Genomic DNA, 16,906 nt, shown 5'->3' on the forward strand with positions numbered 1-16,906 from the left:
AAATCCAGGTCACAAAGCCCCCCTGCTGGGATGTGGCGAGGCCACAAAACGGCGTCCTCACCTCGACAGCGGCCGCGGTGCACCAGCGTCAGCATCTTGTCCTTGCAGCGCGCCCTCTGCAGCTCGCATCCGTTCTCGTAGCTCCGCCCATCCGAGCCGCACACGGGCTTGGCCTGCGGGCGCGTGCAGACGCCGCCGCAGTGGTGCTCTCGCTCGCCAATCAGCCACTGGGAGGACACAGGAACATTTGACATTGACAAGTGCTATTAAGGAATTCCTGGAATTTCAGGAAAACCGGGAATTTTTCCATGGCTGCCCACTGGAGAGGATGGAGACTACATTACACTGTACATACAGTACGTACACATGTCAGTGTGTAAAGGATATCACCACATGTGCTCAGGAACACTTCAGAAAGCCACTGTCAGTAACTACAGTTGGTCGCTACATCTGTAAGTGCAAGTTAAAACTCTACTATGCAAAGCCACAGCCATTTATCAACAACACCCAGAAACGCTTCGCTGGGCCCGAGCTCATCTAAGATGGACTGATGCAAAGTGGAAAAGTCTTCTGTGGTCTGACGAGTCCACATTTCTAATTGTTTTTGGAAACTGTGGACCAAAGAGGAAAAGAACCATCTAGGGTGAAAGTGTAAAAGGCAGCATGTGTGATGGTATGGGGGTGTATTAGTGTGTGATGGTATGGGGGTGTATTAGTGTGTGATGGTATGGGGGTGTATTAGTGTGTGATGGTATGGGGGTGTATTAGTGTGTGATGGTATGGGGGTGTATTAGTGTGTGATGGTATGGGGGTGTATTAGTGTGTGATGGTATGGGGGTGTATTAGTGTGTGATGGTATGGGTGTGTATTAGTGTGTGATGGTATGGGGGTGTATTAGTGTGTGATGGTATGGGGGTGTATTAGTGTGTGATGGTATGGGGGTGTATTAGTGTGTGATGGTATGGGGGTGTATTAGTGTGTGATGGTATGGGGGTGTATTAGTGTGTGATGGTATGGGGGTGTATTAGTGGCCAAGACATGGGTAACTTTTTTAGCATTGTATTAGTAGATTTTAATTTTTTAAATCTAAAATGTAAAAAAATATGGTAAGTTGCGATAATTTCATCTCAAAATGGAGTGTATATTACTGTAAATGTAGAGTATATTACTGTAAATGTAGAGTATATGACTGTACATGTAGTGTATATTACTGTACATGTAGAGTAAAATAAACAAAAAAGTAGCAAAATGTTTATTTTTTCAACTTTCTTGCTAGAAATACTTCAGTCTGGTCTTGAACTGGTTTTGTTAGAAATACTTCAGTCTGGTCTTGAACCTGTTTTGTTAGAAATACTTCAGTCTGGTCTTGAACTGGTTTTGTTAGAAATACTTCAGTCTGGTCTTGAACTGGTTTTGTTAGAAATACTTCAGTCTGGTCTTGAACCTGTTTTGTTAGAAATACTTCAGTCTGGTCTTGAACTGGTTTTGTTAGAAATACTTCAGTCTGGTCTTGAACTGGTTTTGCTAGAAATACTTCAGTCTGGTCTTGAACTGGTTTTGTTAGAAATACTTCAGTCTGGTCTTGAACTGGTCTTGTTAGAAATACTTCAGTCTGATCTTGAACTGGTCTTGTTAGAAATACTTCAGTCTGGTCTTGAACTGGTCTTGTTAGAAATACTTCAGTCTGGTCTTGAACTGGTCTTGTTCCAAACACAGCAGAGGTCTTAAGACCTGGCCTGGCAGGTACTTGTCAACTACCAAGGAAAGTGGACTTCATTTGGTTCTGAGTCCCGGCCCTAATGGACCTTCCAACCTTCCACCTCCCAGCTACAACTGCAAGTAGTGGAAGTGGAAATAAAGAGGAGTGAGCAAGTGAGGTCTTAGTCATCTTAGTTAGTCACGGCGGCACACCCACTGACCCTGGACCAGGACCAGCAGACACTCTGGCAGACACGTTATGGATGGTCCCATTGGAGGTCTGAAGAAAGGATGTATTGCAATACTTGACACTTTACACACCTTTTACACAACTATGCACAACACATTATTATTCACCTTTTACACAACATTATTATTCACCTTTTACACAACATTATTATTCACCTTTTACACAACTATGCACAACACATTATTATTCACCTTTTACACAACATTATTATTCACCTTTTACACAACATTATTATTCACCTTTTACACGACTATGCACAACACATTATTATTCACCTTTTACACAACATTATTATTCACCTTTTACACAACATTATTATTCACCTTTTACACAACTATGCACAACACATTATTATTCACCTTTTACACAACATTATTATTCACCTTTTACACAACATTATTATTCACCTTTTACACAACTATGCACAACACATTATTATTCACCTTTTACACAACATTATTATTCACCTTTTACACAACTATGCACAACACATTATTATTCACCTTTTACACAACATTATTATTCACCTTTTACACAACTATGCACAACACATTATTATTCACCTTTTACACAACATTATTATTCACCTTTTACACAACTATGCACAACACATTATTATTCACCTTTTACACAACATTATTATTCACCTTTTACACAACTATGCACAAGACAAATAAACACAGCTTTGTTGTGTACACAAACTACAAAAGCAGTGAAGTAGTCAGGTTGTGTAAATGGTCAATAAAAAGAGAATACAACAAATCCTTTTTAACTTATATTCAATTGAATAGACTGCAAAGACAAGATATTTCATGTTCACACTGAGAACTTTGGTAGTTTTTGCAAATATTAGCTCATTTACAGTCCAGAGAAAACTATAATCATTGAATAAAGTGTCAACATTTCTTTAGTTTGCAGAGTTGGACAGGAAGTGACGTCTGGCGTTATTATGTGAAGACAGGAAGTGACGTCTGGCGTTATTATGTGAAGACAGGAAGTGACGTAGAGTGTTGTTATGTGAAGACAGGAAGTGACGTCTGGTGTTATTATGTGAAGACAGGAAGTGACGTCTGGTGTTATTATGTGAAGACAGGAAGTGACGTCTGGTGTTATTATGTGCAGACAGGAAGTGATGTCTGGTGTTATTATGTGCAGACAGGAAGTGACGTAGAGTGTTGTTATGTGAAGACAGGAAGTGACGTCTGGTGTTATTATGTGAAGACAGGAAGTGACGTCTGGCGTTATTATGTGAAGACAGGAAGTCACGTCTGGTGTTATTATGTGAAGACAGGAAGTGACGTCTGGTGTTATTATGTGCAGACAGGAAGTGACGTCTGGTGTTATTATGTGCAGACAGGAAGTGACGTCTGGCGTTATTATGTGAAGACAGGAAGTGACGTAGAGTGTTGTTATGTGAAGACAGGAAGTCACGTCTGGTGTTATTATGTGAAGACAGGAAGTGACGTCTGGTGTTATTATGTGCAGACAGGAAGTGACGTCTGGTGTTATTATGTGCAGACAGGAAGTGACGTAGAGTGTTGTTATGTGAAGACAGGAAGTCACGTCTGGTGTTATTATGTGAAGACAGGAAGTGACGTCTGGTGTTATTATGTGCAGACAGGAAGTGACGTCTGGTGTTATTATGTGCAGACAGGAAGTGACGTCTGGCGTTATTATGTGAAGACAGGAAGTGACGTAGAGTGTTGTTATGTGAAGACAGGAAGTCACGTCTGGTGTTATTATGTGAAGACAGGAAGTGACGTCTGGTGTTATTATGTGCAGACAGGAAGTGACGTCTGGTGTTATTATGTGAAGACAGGAAGTGACGTCTGGTGTTATTATGTGAAGACAGGAAGTGACGTATAGTGTTATTATGTGAAGACAGGAAGTCACGTCTGGTGTTATTATGTGAAGACAGGAAGTGACGTCGGGTGTTATTATGTGAAGACAGGAAGTGACGTATAGCATTATTATTTGAAGATAGGAAGTGACATATAGACGAGTAGAAACGCTATGGACAGCTAAAAGACTGAACGGCACTTGTACTTCCGGTCGAAAGCGCAGGCTAATCAAAAGTCTGGAATTTAAAGAACAATAGTAATTTGAAATAAAAAAATTCCGTGTTTTTCAGTTATAACATAGATACTCGCAAACGTGTTAGCTTATTAGCTGATGCTAACGACGCTAGCTTGGCGACATTGTGATAGCACGTACAAATATGCATGAAAGCACTCCTACAGACATCACACATGGGACACTTTAGTAAGTAAGAATAGTTTTAGTTATATTGTAAAACTTACAAATGTTGCTAGGAGTGATGAATGCATAATCTATGCTAGTAGAAACGCTATGGACAGTTAGAAGACTGAACGGCACTTTTACTTCCGGTCGAAAGCTCAGGCTAATTGAAAGTCTGGAATTTAAAGAACAATAGCAATTTGAAAAAAATAAATTCAGTTTTTTCGGGTATAACAGACACTCGTAAACGTGTTAGCATATTAGCTGATGCTAACGACGCTAGCACGTACAAATATGCATGAAAACACTCCTACAGACATCACACATGGGACGCTTTAGTAAGTATGAATAGTTTTAGTTATATTGTAAAACTTACAAACGTTGCTTGGAGTGATGAATGAAGAATCCATGCGGGTAGAAACGCTATGGACAACCAGAAGACTAATTGGCACTCTACTTCCGGTCGAAAGCACTAAATGGAGCACCTGCAGTGAGCAAACTCATCCAGCAGATGGCGCCATAGCACAAACAATTCAAATCTTCTTTTTTTTTTAACGATTTACATTTTGGCCTTCAACAAAGAAAAATCCACAAACTAGCTGCACCATTTCACACACCGCAGGGCTCAAAGTGTAGGGAAAAAGTAGCTTCTATAAGTAGAAGTTGAAGCTCCAAGCATCAGGAGAGAGAAAGGTCTGACTTTCATTACACTGATTGGAACAATCGGGCATGAAATACATCAACTCATTTGATTGGCTGCTGATGGAGTCCCCCTCAGGCATCTGTCAGCGGCCCCTAAAAGGAGGGAACCTATGGCTCTAGAGCCAGATGTGGCTCTTTTGATGACTGCATCTGGCTCTCAGATAAATCCTAGCTGACATTGCTTAACACGATAAGTAATAAATAATTCCGCTGGTAATCACAGTGTTAAAAATAAGGTTCAAAATATAAAACATTCTCATGCATTTTTTAATCCATCCATCCGTTTTCTATCGCACCTTTTCGAGAAGTCGCATTAATGATAAGACGTCTTTTATCTATAATTGGTTAGCTTCAGAATAACAATGTTGTTAAAAAGAATAAGAGACGTATTATACTCTAAAAATGTTGGTCTTACTGTACTTAAAAATGCAAGCATTTAGTTGTATTCAGTGTTAAAAAAAATATTATATGGCTCTCACGGAAATACATTTTAAAATATTTGGCTTTCATGGCTCTCCCAGCCAATAAGGTTACCGACCCCTGTCCTAATGAGAGGCTTCGGCTCGTAAAGCCGTGTGCTCTCCACTGGGACGCTGGCGTTTCATTGAATTTAGCCGTAAAGTTTTCTTTAGCTTTGGTGTTACCCTCCGCGTGCATCTTAGATTCCCCTCGGACTTTACTTGACACGGAAACACCTAGAACACCTAGAACATTGTCAGTGTGTTTGCTGGGTGAAAAGTATGACCACGCAACTTTCCTCCAGAAGTTCTTATATTTGTCCATGTGATGTCAGATGGAACAAAAATGGAGCTGTTTGGCCACAATACCCAGCAAAATGTTTGGTGAGGCCTTTAATCCCAGGAACACCATTCCTACCGTCAAGCATGGTGGTGGTAGTATTATGCTCTGGGCCTGTTTTGCTGCCAATGGAATTGGTCTGCAGTGTTTTAGCTACTTCTAAATCACTAATCCTGGCCTCCATGGCGACAAATAAAGTACGTTTCTTATAAGTAGCATTATCACTGGAGGACGAGAAATACCTAAACATGCTTCACTACACAGCGTAGGAGGATACAATAGCTCACCGCCGTCACAATGTAAACAATGGTTGGATCTACACCTGACATGCACTGTAATGATACCAAGTAAAAGAGCGTATCAAGTCAATACTACTATGATTACATTGATATTTTTTACTATCACAAAATCTTTTTTCCTTTTCAAAAAATCATATTATGTTTATAAAGTCGGTAAATATGTCCCTGGACACATGAGGACTTTGAACATGACCAATGTATGATCCTGTAACTACTTGGTATCAGATCCATACCTAAATGTGTGGTATCATCCAAAACTAATGTCAAGTATCAAAGAAGAGAAGAATAAGTGATTATTACATTTGAACAGAAGTGTAGATAGAACATGTTCAAACAGAAAATAAGCAGATATTAACAGTAAATGAACAAGTGGATGAATAATCATTTTTTACAGTTTGTCCCTCAAAATAATAGGTGTATAAATGACACAATATGTTCCTACTAATTAGGAGTCTTTGTTTGTTTACTTACTACTAAAAGACAAGTTGTCTATTTTATTGAAGGACTAAATGACAATAATAAACATATGTTTCATGTACACTAACATTTTGTCTTACAATAAAGACAATAATGACATTTTTTTGTGCTCCCCTTTCTTTAGAAGAGTATGGAAATACATTTTGGTATCAGTACCAAACTTACTCTGGAACCAAGCTACGTTAACAAGTACCTCATGTTTGGTGCCACCAAGTCAGTACTGTTAGTCTTTACTTCCTGTCTGGCGCTCCTGTTTTTAGTTTCCACTTCCTGTTCTGCCACCTGCCTCTGATTAGTGATCAGGAGACTCACCTGCCTCTGATCACTAATCAGAGGGGTCTGTATGCCAGCCTCACTTGCTTCACACAAGACAAGGACATGCGTATTGTTTACCACAGACAGTGACGTCTTCTAGCGGGTGTTGTTGATGCCCCTTGTTTTTGGAAGTGCAAGTCACGGTCTTGGTCTGTTCCAAAGTGCTTCCCACCTGGTGAAACTGATGATGGAAACAGGAAGCCTTCCTCCTCCCACTCACCACCAACAAATGGGGGAAAAAAAGGTGTACCAATCATCCACTTTGGGGAGTTGTGGGTTGTGACCACTGTGGCGTTTCAGCAGCCGTGTGAACAGAGACCCCACTGAAGTGAGTCATTCTGTACTTTCATGGTGAGAGCCAACCACAAGTGAACATCCTCAGCCAACATGGAGAGTTAGTATTTGTTTTCCAGCCATGGACATGTGCAGGAATACAGAAGAAGAATGACATCATTTGCATAATTGGTCGTGAGTATAAAAACAACATTCAAGCAAAACTAATGTGTTTGGAATTACCAGTCAACTTGGTTCTTTTCTTCTCCTTTTTGAAGAATGTGGAGAAATCACTGCACGTAAGCCATGGTATTACACACCTTCCATCCCTCAGGCGCTACTGCATCAACAAGCCACATCGGTGTGTAAAGGATATCACCACACGGGCTCAGGAACACTTCAGAAAACCACCATCAGTAACTACAGTTGGTCGCTACATCTGTGAGTGCAAGTTAAAACTCTCCTATGCAAAGCCACAGCCATTTATCAACAACACCCAGAAACGCTTCGCTGGGCCCGAGATCATCGAAGATGGACTGATGCAAAGTGGAAAAGTCTTCTGTGGTCTGACGAGTCCACAGTTCAAATTGTTCTTGCAAATCATTGTATTCTCTTTTTATTTACCATTTACCATTTATCAACAACACCCACACCTTCCATTCCTCAGGCGCTACTGCATCAACAAGCCACATCGGTGTGTAAAGGATATCACCACATGGGACACTTCAGAAACCCACTGTCAGTAACTACAGTTGGTCGCTACATCTGTAAGTGCAAGTTAAAACTCTACTATGCAAAGCCACAGCCATTTATCAACAACACCCAGAAACGCTTCGCTGGGCCCGAGATCATCTAAGATGGACTGATGCAAAGTGGAAAAGTCTTCTGTGGTCTGACGAGTCCACAGTTCAAATTGTTCTGGCAAATCATTGTATTCTCTTTTTATTTACCATTTACACAACGTGACAACTTCACTGCTTTTTAGTCAGTTTTCACATGTTGTGTAGCTGTGTAGTTTTTCACAGGTTGTGTAGTTGTGTAGTTTTCAGTGGTTGTGTAGTTGATGTGTGTATGGAGACACTACATTGAGAATAGGTTTAGACACAAAGTCATTGCCACACTTTTTCCCTGACGGTGCTTTTCACTCAATAGGAATGGTGCACCATCATCATCATCATCATTCAGGCTTCATCAAAGGGCTTCACCAGGAACGTTCCGGACTCTGGGATCACACTAATTGTCATTTATGATGGAAAAAAGGTTTTTTTTGCGGGGGAAGAAAAACCTTGCAGAGGCTTTGTTTCCCTCAGTGAGACTTTCTGAACATAACTAGTGGTTAGTACCTCCACATGTATTATTATTAATATGTATCTATAATATTTATTATTATTATGTATATATCATATTTATTATTATTAATGTGTATATAATATTTATTATTATTAATATGCATATGTGCATATATAGTATTTATTATTATTAATATGCATATATAGTATTTATTATTATTAATATGCATATATAATATTTATTATTATGTGTATGTAATATTTATTATTATTAATATATATATATAATATTTATTATTATTAATATGTATATAAAATATGTACTATTATCAATATGTGTATATAATATGTTTTATTATTATGTATATATATGTATTATCATTAATATGTGTTTATAATATTTTGTATTATTATGTATATATAATATGTATTATTATTCATATGTGTATATAATATTTATTATTATTAATATGTATCTATACTCCATCCATCCATCCATCCATCCATATTTATTATTATTATGTGTATATAATATTTATTATTATTAATATGCATATATAGTATTTATTATTATTAATATACATATATAATATTTATTATTATTATATGTATGTAATATTTATTATTATTAATATGCATATATAATATTTATTATTATTAATATGTATATAAAATATGTATTATTATCAATATGTGTATATAATATTTGTTATTATTATGTATATATAATATGTATTATCATTAATATGTGTATATAATATTTTTTATTATTATGTATATATAATATGTATTATTATTAATATGTGTATATAATATTTATTATTAATAATATGTATCTATACTCCATCCATCCATCCATCCATCCATTTTCTACCGCTTATTCCCTTCGGGGTCGCGGGGGGGCGCTGGAGCCTATCTCAGTTACAATCGGGCGGAAGGCGGGGTACACCCTGGACAAGTCGCCACCTCATCACAGGGCCAACACAGATAGACAACATTCACACACTAGGGACCATTTAGTGTTGCCAATCAACCTATCCCCAGGTGCATGTCTTTGGAGGTGGGAGGGGCCTATCCCCAGGTGCATGTCTTTGGAGGTGGGAGGGGCCTATCCCCAGGTGCATGTCTTTGGAGGTGGGAGGGGCCTATCCCCAGGTGCATGTCTTTGGAGGTGGGAGGGGCCTATCCTCAGGTGCATGTCTTTGGAGGTGGGAGGGGCCTATCCCCAGGTGCATGTCTTTGGAGGTGGGAGGGGCCTATCCCCAGGTGCATGTCTTTGGAGGTGGGAGGGGCCTATCCCCAGGTGCATGTCTTTGGAGGTGGGAGGAAGTAGAACCCCCGCAGTCACGGGGAGAACATGCAAACTCCACACAGAAAGATCCCGAGCCCGGGATTGAACTCACGACTACTCAGGACCTTCGTATTGTGAGGCAGACGCACTAACCCCTCTACCACCGTGCTGCCCATGTATCTATACTATTTATTATTAATATGTGTATATAATATGTATTATTATTAATATGTATTTGTACTATTTATTATTATTAATATGTGTATATAATATGTATTATTATTCATATGTATATATAATATTTATTATTAATATGTATATATCATATTTATTATTATTAATATGTGTCTCTGCCCTGCGTGTGTGTAACCCTACAAGACATTATTGTGTGAATGTTTATAATGTTTTCTACACCAACATTCATCTATTTATTATTTATTATTATTATTCCCCACATTTTGGAGCGCTCTACCTTCCACATTTTCCACCCGATTCAAAGCATTCCCCCTTCAACACATTCCACTCATCCTGGACATTCAAACTATTATTTTTTTCAAGTTCAAAAAAATTCCAGGAATTCCCAGAAATCCCGTTTTTTTCAAACCCTATTTTCACCCATTTTTCTGGCAACTATTCCTCCCACATTTTTCAACCCACTTCAAGCGTTCCACCGTCAAAACATTCCTTTTAATCAGGACAAAAAAATGAAGTTGGTTTTTGAACTGGAAAAATTCCCAATTTTCCCGAAATTCCAGGAATTCCGTTGTTACTACTTTAACATTTCTTGACCAAATTTGAATATTCCAACACCAACCATTTCAACTAATTCGGAATAGTCATATTTTTTTTTACCATTTTTCAAAATAATTCACTCTTTTCCCAAATTTCCAGGAAGTTCCCATTGAAAAGAATGGGACATTTTTCAAAGTTCCACAACTCCCACATATTTTATCCCATTCAAACCGTTCCAACTTCAAAATATTCAGCCTGTTCAGGAACTAAGTGCTCCCTTTCAACAATTATTGAAAAAAATTCCCGGATTTCCTAGAATTCACAGTTTTTAGGGACATTTTCCCCATTCAAAATGAATTACCCATTTTTCAAACTTCCACAATTGCCACATTTTTCAACTGATTTAAACCATTCCACCTTCAACACATTCAAATCATCCTGGAAATTCAAACAACCATTTTTTCACATTCAACACATTTCCAGGAATTCCTAGTTTTCTCTAACCTTATTTCCAACCTTTTTCAGTGCGATGACCCCTTTCACATTTTTCAACCCACTTCAAGCGTTCCCCCGTCAAAACATTCCTTTTAATCAGGACAAAAAAACGAAGTTGGTTTTTGAACTGGAAAAAATTCCCGGTTTTCCCGAAATTCCAGGAATTCCGTTGTTACTACTTTAACATGTCTTGACCAAATTTAAATATTCCAACACCAACCATTTCAACTCATTCGGAATATTCATATTTTTTTTTTACCATTTTTCAAAATAATTCACTCTTTTCCCAAATTTCCAGGAAGTTCCCATTGAAAAGAATGGGACATTTTTCAAAGTTCCACAACTCCCACATATTTTATCCCATTCAAACCGTTCCAACTTCAAAATATTCAGCCTGTTCAGGAACTAACTGCTCCCTTTCAACAATTATTGAAAAAATTCCCGGATTTCCTAGAATTCCCAGTTTTTAGGGACATTTTCCCCATTCAAAATGAATTACCCATTTTTCAAACTTCCACAATTGCCACATTTTTCAACCGATTCAAACCATTCCACCTTCAACACATTCAAATCATCCTGGAAATTCAAACAACCATTTTTTCACATTCAACACATTTCCAGGAATTCCTAGTTTTCTCTAACCTTATTTCCAACCTTTTTCAGTGCGATGACCCCTTTCACATTTTTCAACCCACTTCAAGCGTTCCCCCGTCAAAACATTCCTTTTAATCAGGACAAAAAAACTAAGTTGGTTTTTGAACTGGAAAAAATTCCCGGTTTTCCCGAAATTCCAGGAATTCCGTTGTTACTACTTTAACATTTCTTGACCAAATTTAAATATTCCAACACCAACCATTTCAACTCATTCGGAATATTCATATTTGTTTTTACCATTTTCAAAATAATTCACTCTTTTCCCAAATTTCCAGGAAGTTCCCATTGAAAAGAATGGGACATTTTTCAAAGTTCCACAACTCCCACATATTTTATCCCATTCAAACCGTTCCAACTTCAAAATATTCAGCCTGTTCAGGAACTAAGTGCTCCCTTTCAATAATTATTGAAAAAATTCCCGGATTTCCTAGAATTCCCAGTTTTTAGAGACATTTTCCCCATTCAAAATGAATTACCCATTTTTCAAACTTCCACAATTGCCACATTTTTCAACCGATTCAAACCATTCCACCTTCAACACATTCAAATCATCCTGGAAATTCAAACAACCATTTTTTCACATTCAACACATTTCCAGGAATTCCTAGTTTTCTCTAACCTTATTTCCAACCTTTTTCAGTGCGATGACCCCTTTCACATTTTTCAACCCACTTCAAGCGTTCCCCCGTCAAAACATTCCTTTTAATCAGGACAAAAAAACTAAGTTGGTTTTTGAACTGGAAAAAATTCCCGGTTTTCCCGAAATTCCAGGAATTCCGTTGTTACTACTTTAACATTTCTTGACCAAATTTAAATATTCCAACACCAACCATTTCAACTCATTCGGAATATTCATATTTGTTTTTACCATTTTTCAAAATAATTCACTCTTTTCCCAAATTTCCAGGAAGTTCCCATTGAAAAGAATGGGACATTTTTCAAAGTTCCACAACTCCCACATATTTTATCCCATTCAAACCGTTCCAACTTCAAAATATTCAGCCTGTTCAGGAACTAAGTGCTCCCTTTCAACAATTATTGAAAAAAATTCCCGGATTTCCTAGAATTCCCAGTTTTTAGGGACATTTTCCCCATTCAAAATGAATTACCCATTTTTCAAACTTCCACAATTGCCACATTTTTCAACTGATTTAAACCATTCCACCTTCAACACATTCAAATCATCCTGGAAATTCAAACAACCATTTTTTCACATTCAACACATTTCCAGGAATTCCTAGTTTTCTCTAACCTTATTTCCAACCTTTTTCAGTGCGATGACCCCTTTCACATTTTTCAACCCACTTCAAGCGTTCCCCCGTCAAAACATTCCTTTTAATCAGGACAAAAAAACGAAGTTGGTTTTTGAACTGGAAAAAATTCCCGGTTTTCCCGAAATTCCAGGAATTCCGTTGTTACTACTTTAACATGTCTTGACCAAATTTAAATATTCCAACACCAACCATTTCAACTAATTCGGAATATTCATTTTTTTTTTTTACCATTTTTCAAAATAATTCACTCTTTTCCCAAATTTCCAGGAAGTTCCCATTGAAAAGAATGGGACATTTTTCAAAGTTCCACAACTCCCACATATTTTATCCCATTCAAACCGTTCCAACTTCAAAATATTCAGCCTGTTCAGGAACTAACTGCTCCCTTTCAACAATTATTGAAAAAATTCCCGGATTTCCTAGAATTCCCAGTTTTTAGGGACATTTTCCCCATTCAAAATGAATTACCCATTTTTCAAACTTCCACAATTGCCACATTTTTCAACCGATTCAAACCATTCCACCTTCAACACATTCAAATCATCCTGGAAATTCAAACAACCATTTTTTCACATTCAACACATTTCCAGGAATTCCTAGTTTTCTCTAACCTTATTTCCAACCTTTTTCAGTGCGATGACCCCTTTCACATTTTTCAACCCACTTCAAGCGTTCCCCCGTCAAAACATTCCTTTTAATCAGGACAAAAAAACTAAGTTGGTTTTTGAACTGGAAAAAATTCCCGGTTTTCCCGAAATTCCAGGAATTCCGTTGTTACTACTTTAACATTTCTTGACCAAATTTAAATATTCCAACACCAACCATTTCAACTCATTCGGAATATTCATATTTGTTTTTACCATTTTCAAAATAATTCACTCTTTTCCCAAATTTCCAGGAAGTTCCCATTGAAAAGAATGGGACATTTTTCAAAGTTCCACAACTCCCACATATTTTATCCCATTCAAACCGTTCCAACTTCAAAATATTCAGCCTGTTCAGGAACTAAGTGCTCCCTTTCAATAATTATTGAAAAAATTCCCGGATTTCCTAGAATTCCCAGTTTTTAGGGACATTTTCCCCATTCAAAATGAATTACCCATTTTTCAAACTTCCACAATTGCCACATTTTTCAACCGATTCAAACCATTCCACCTTCAACTCATCCTGGATATTCAAACAACCATTTTTTCACATTCAACACATTTCCAGGAATACCTAGTTTTCTCTAACCTTATTTCCAACCCTTTCACATTTTTCAACCCACTTCAAGCGTTCCCCCGTCAAAACATTCCTCTTAGTCAGGACAAAAAAACAAGTTTATGGACTGGAAAAATTCCCGGTTTTCCCAAAATTCCAGGAACTCCATAATACCATTTCTCAATTCAACATGTTACTACTTCAACATTTCTCCACCAAGAAAAATTCCAACACCAACCATTTCAACTCATTCAGAACATTCAAGTTTTTTTTACCATTTTCAAAATAATTTCTGCTTTTGCAAATTTCCAGGAAGTTCCCATTGAAAAGAATGGGACATTTTTCAAAGTTCCACAACTCCCACATATTTTATCCCATTTAAACCGTTCCAACTTCAAAATATTCAGCCTGTTCAGGAACTAAGTGCTCCCTTTCAACAATTATAAAAACATTCCCGGATTTCATAGAATATATATAAATATATATATATATATATATATATATATATATATATATATATATATATATATATATATATATATATATATATATATATATATATATACAGTTTAAAAATAACTATGGTAATGATGTCATGCATTCATAATATTGATGTTTAAACCATTATTTATTACATTATGCTGCTTTAGATCAATATTCTTTTAATACATTTTTAAAAAAAAGTAGTATATTTTCAAGAATGTTGTGATGGCGGGGTCACGTGACTTGGACTCACCCTGGAGGCGTGGGCGTGGCCCAGGCAGCAGAGCAGCAGTGACGTCATCAGGTGACAACAGGTGAGCAGAGACAACATAATGCTGCCCGCACCGGAAATGGCCTCCAAAAAAAAAAACTTCCCTAATTGTTCGTTAAACGTCCTGACGTCACTCGTCACATGATCTCCCCACGCGTGGCTCGGCCGTGTGTGTGTATGTGTATGTGTACGTGTACGTGTACGTGTGTGTGTGTGTGTGTGTGTTGTGTTGTGTTGTGTTGTGTTGTGTTGTGTTGTGTTGTGTCGTGTCCGCGGCGCCAGGCTTGACTTTCCACGCCGAGGCAGCTGGACACGCGCTTTTAAAAGAGCGCGGAGGTGATTGACGTGTCGCTCTGGCCAATGGCGGCGAGGCCCCGCCCACGCCCCGACGCGAGACTATGAAGATGACTTCTTGTGGGCGTGGTCTTCGTCACTGCTGTGTTAGTGGCTGAAAGAAAAGTCATTATGTTTATTTATTATTTATTATATTTGATTTATTAGTCATAATTCATTGTCATGTAAACTTGTTGTTTATTATTCATTATATTTTATTTATTAGTCATAATTCATTGTCATGTAAACTTGTTGTTTATTATTTATTATATTTTATTTATTAATCATAATTCATTGTCATGTAAACGTGTTGTCTATTTATTATTTATTATGTTTTATTTATTAGTCATAATTCATTGTCATGTAAACATGTCTATTTATTATTTATTATGTTTTATTTGTTAGTCATAATTCTTTGTCATGTAAACATGTCTATTTATTATTTATTATGTTTTATTTATTAATCATAATTCATTGTCATGTAAACGTGTTGTCTATTTATTATTTATTATATTTTATTTATTAGTCATAATTCATTGTCATGTAAAAATCTTGTGTATTTATTATTTATTATATTTTATTTATTAGACATAATTAATTGTCATGTAAACATGTTTTTTATTTATTAATTATTAAAATGTATTTATTAGTCATAATTCGTTGTCATGTAAACGTGTTGTTTATTTATTATTTATTATATTTTATTTATTAGTCATAATTCATTGTCATGTAAACATGTTGTTTATTTATTATTTATTATATTTTATTTATTAGTCATAATTCATTGTCATGTAAACTTGTTTATTTATTATTTATTATATTGTATTTATTAGTCATAATTCATTGTAATGTAAACATGTTTATTTATTATTTAATATATTTTATTTATTAGTCATAATTCATTGTCATGTAAACTTGTTTATTTATTATTTAATATATTGTATTTATTAGTCATAATTCATTGTCATGTAAACATGTTTATTTATTATTTATTATATTTGATTTATTAGTCATAATTAATTGTCATGTAAACTTGTTTATTTATTATTTATTATATTGTATTTATTAGTCATAATTCATTGTAATGTAAACATGTTTATTTATTATTTAATATATTGTATTTATTAGTCATAATTCATTGTAATGTAAACATGTTTATTTATTATTTAATATATTTTATTTATTAGTCATAATTCATTGTCATGTAAACTTGTTTATTTATTATTTAATATATTGTATTTATTAGTCATAATTCATTGTCATGTAAACATGTTTATTTATTATTTATTATATTTGATTTATTAGTCATAATTAATTGTCATGTAAACTTGTTTATTTATTATTTATTATATTGTATTTATTAGTCATAATTCATTGTAATGTAAACATGTTTATTTATTATTTAATATATTTTATTTATTAGTCATAATTCATTGTCATGTAAACATGTTTATTTATTATTTATTATATTGTATTTATTAGTCATAATTCATTGTAATGTATCAATCAATCAATCAATCAATGTTTATTTATATAGCCCTAAATCACAAGTGTCTCAAATGTAAACATGTTGTTTATTTATTATTTAATATATTGTATTTATTAGTCATAATTCATTGTCATGTAAACATGTTTATTTATTACTTATTATATTTGATTTATTAGTCATAATTCATTGTAATGTAAACATGTTTATTTATTATTTATTATATTTTATTTATTAGTCATAATTCATTGTCATGTAAACATGTTGTTTATTTATTATTTAATATATTTTATTTATTAGTCTTAATTCATTGTCATGTAAACGTGCTGTTTATTTATTATTTAATAT

At 35.5% G+C, this 16,906-nt stretch overlaps 1 protein-coding gene across 5 annotated transcripts in view; it reads right to left on the bottom strand.

Annotated features, from left to right (window-relative positions):
• The window catches only part of smoc1 (SPARC related modular calcium binding 1), a 107,647-nt gene extending 92,624 nt beyond the window's left edge, over positions 1-15,023 (bottom strand). For all 5 annotated transcript variants that reach the window (XM_062033822.1, XM_062033821.1, XM_062033820.1 and 2 more), the window contains exons 1-2: positions 14,722-15,023; positions 62-227 (exon numbers count right to left, since the gene is read on the bottom strand). In XM_062033822.1, coding sequence (XP_061889806.1) covers positions 62-227; positions 14,722-14,799 — 244 coding nt within the window. In that variant the 5' untranslated portion in view covers positions 14,800-15,023. The remainder of the gene's footprint in view (positions 1-61; positions 228-14,721) is intronic.
• Between the last annotated feature and the right edge of the window lie 1,883 nt (positions 15,024-16,906).

This window comes from Entelurus aequoreus, linkage group LG23 (genome assembly GCF_033978785.1).
Source record: "Entelurus aequoreus isolate RoL-2023_Sb linkage group LG23, RoL_Eaeq_v1.1, whole genome shotgun sequence".
NCBI lineage: Eukaryota > Metazoa > Chordata > Actinopteri > Syngnathiformes > Syngnathidae > Entelurus > Entelurus aequoreus.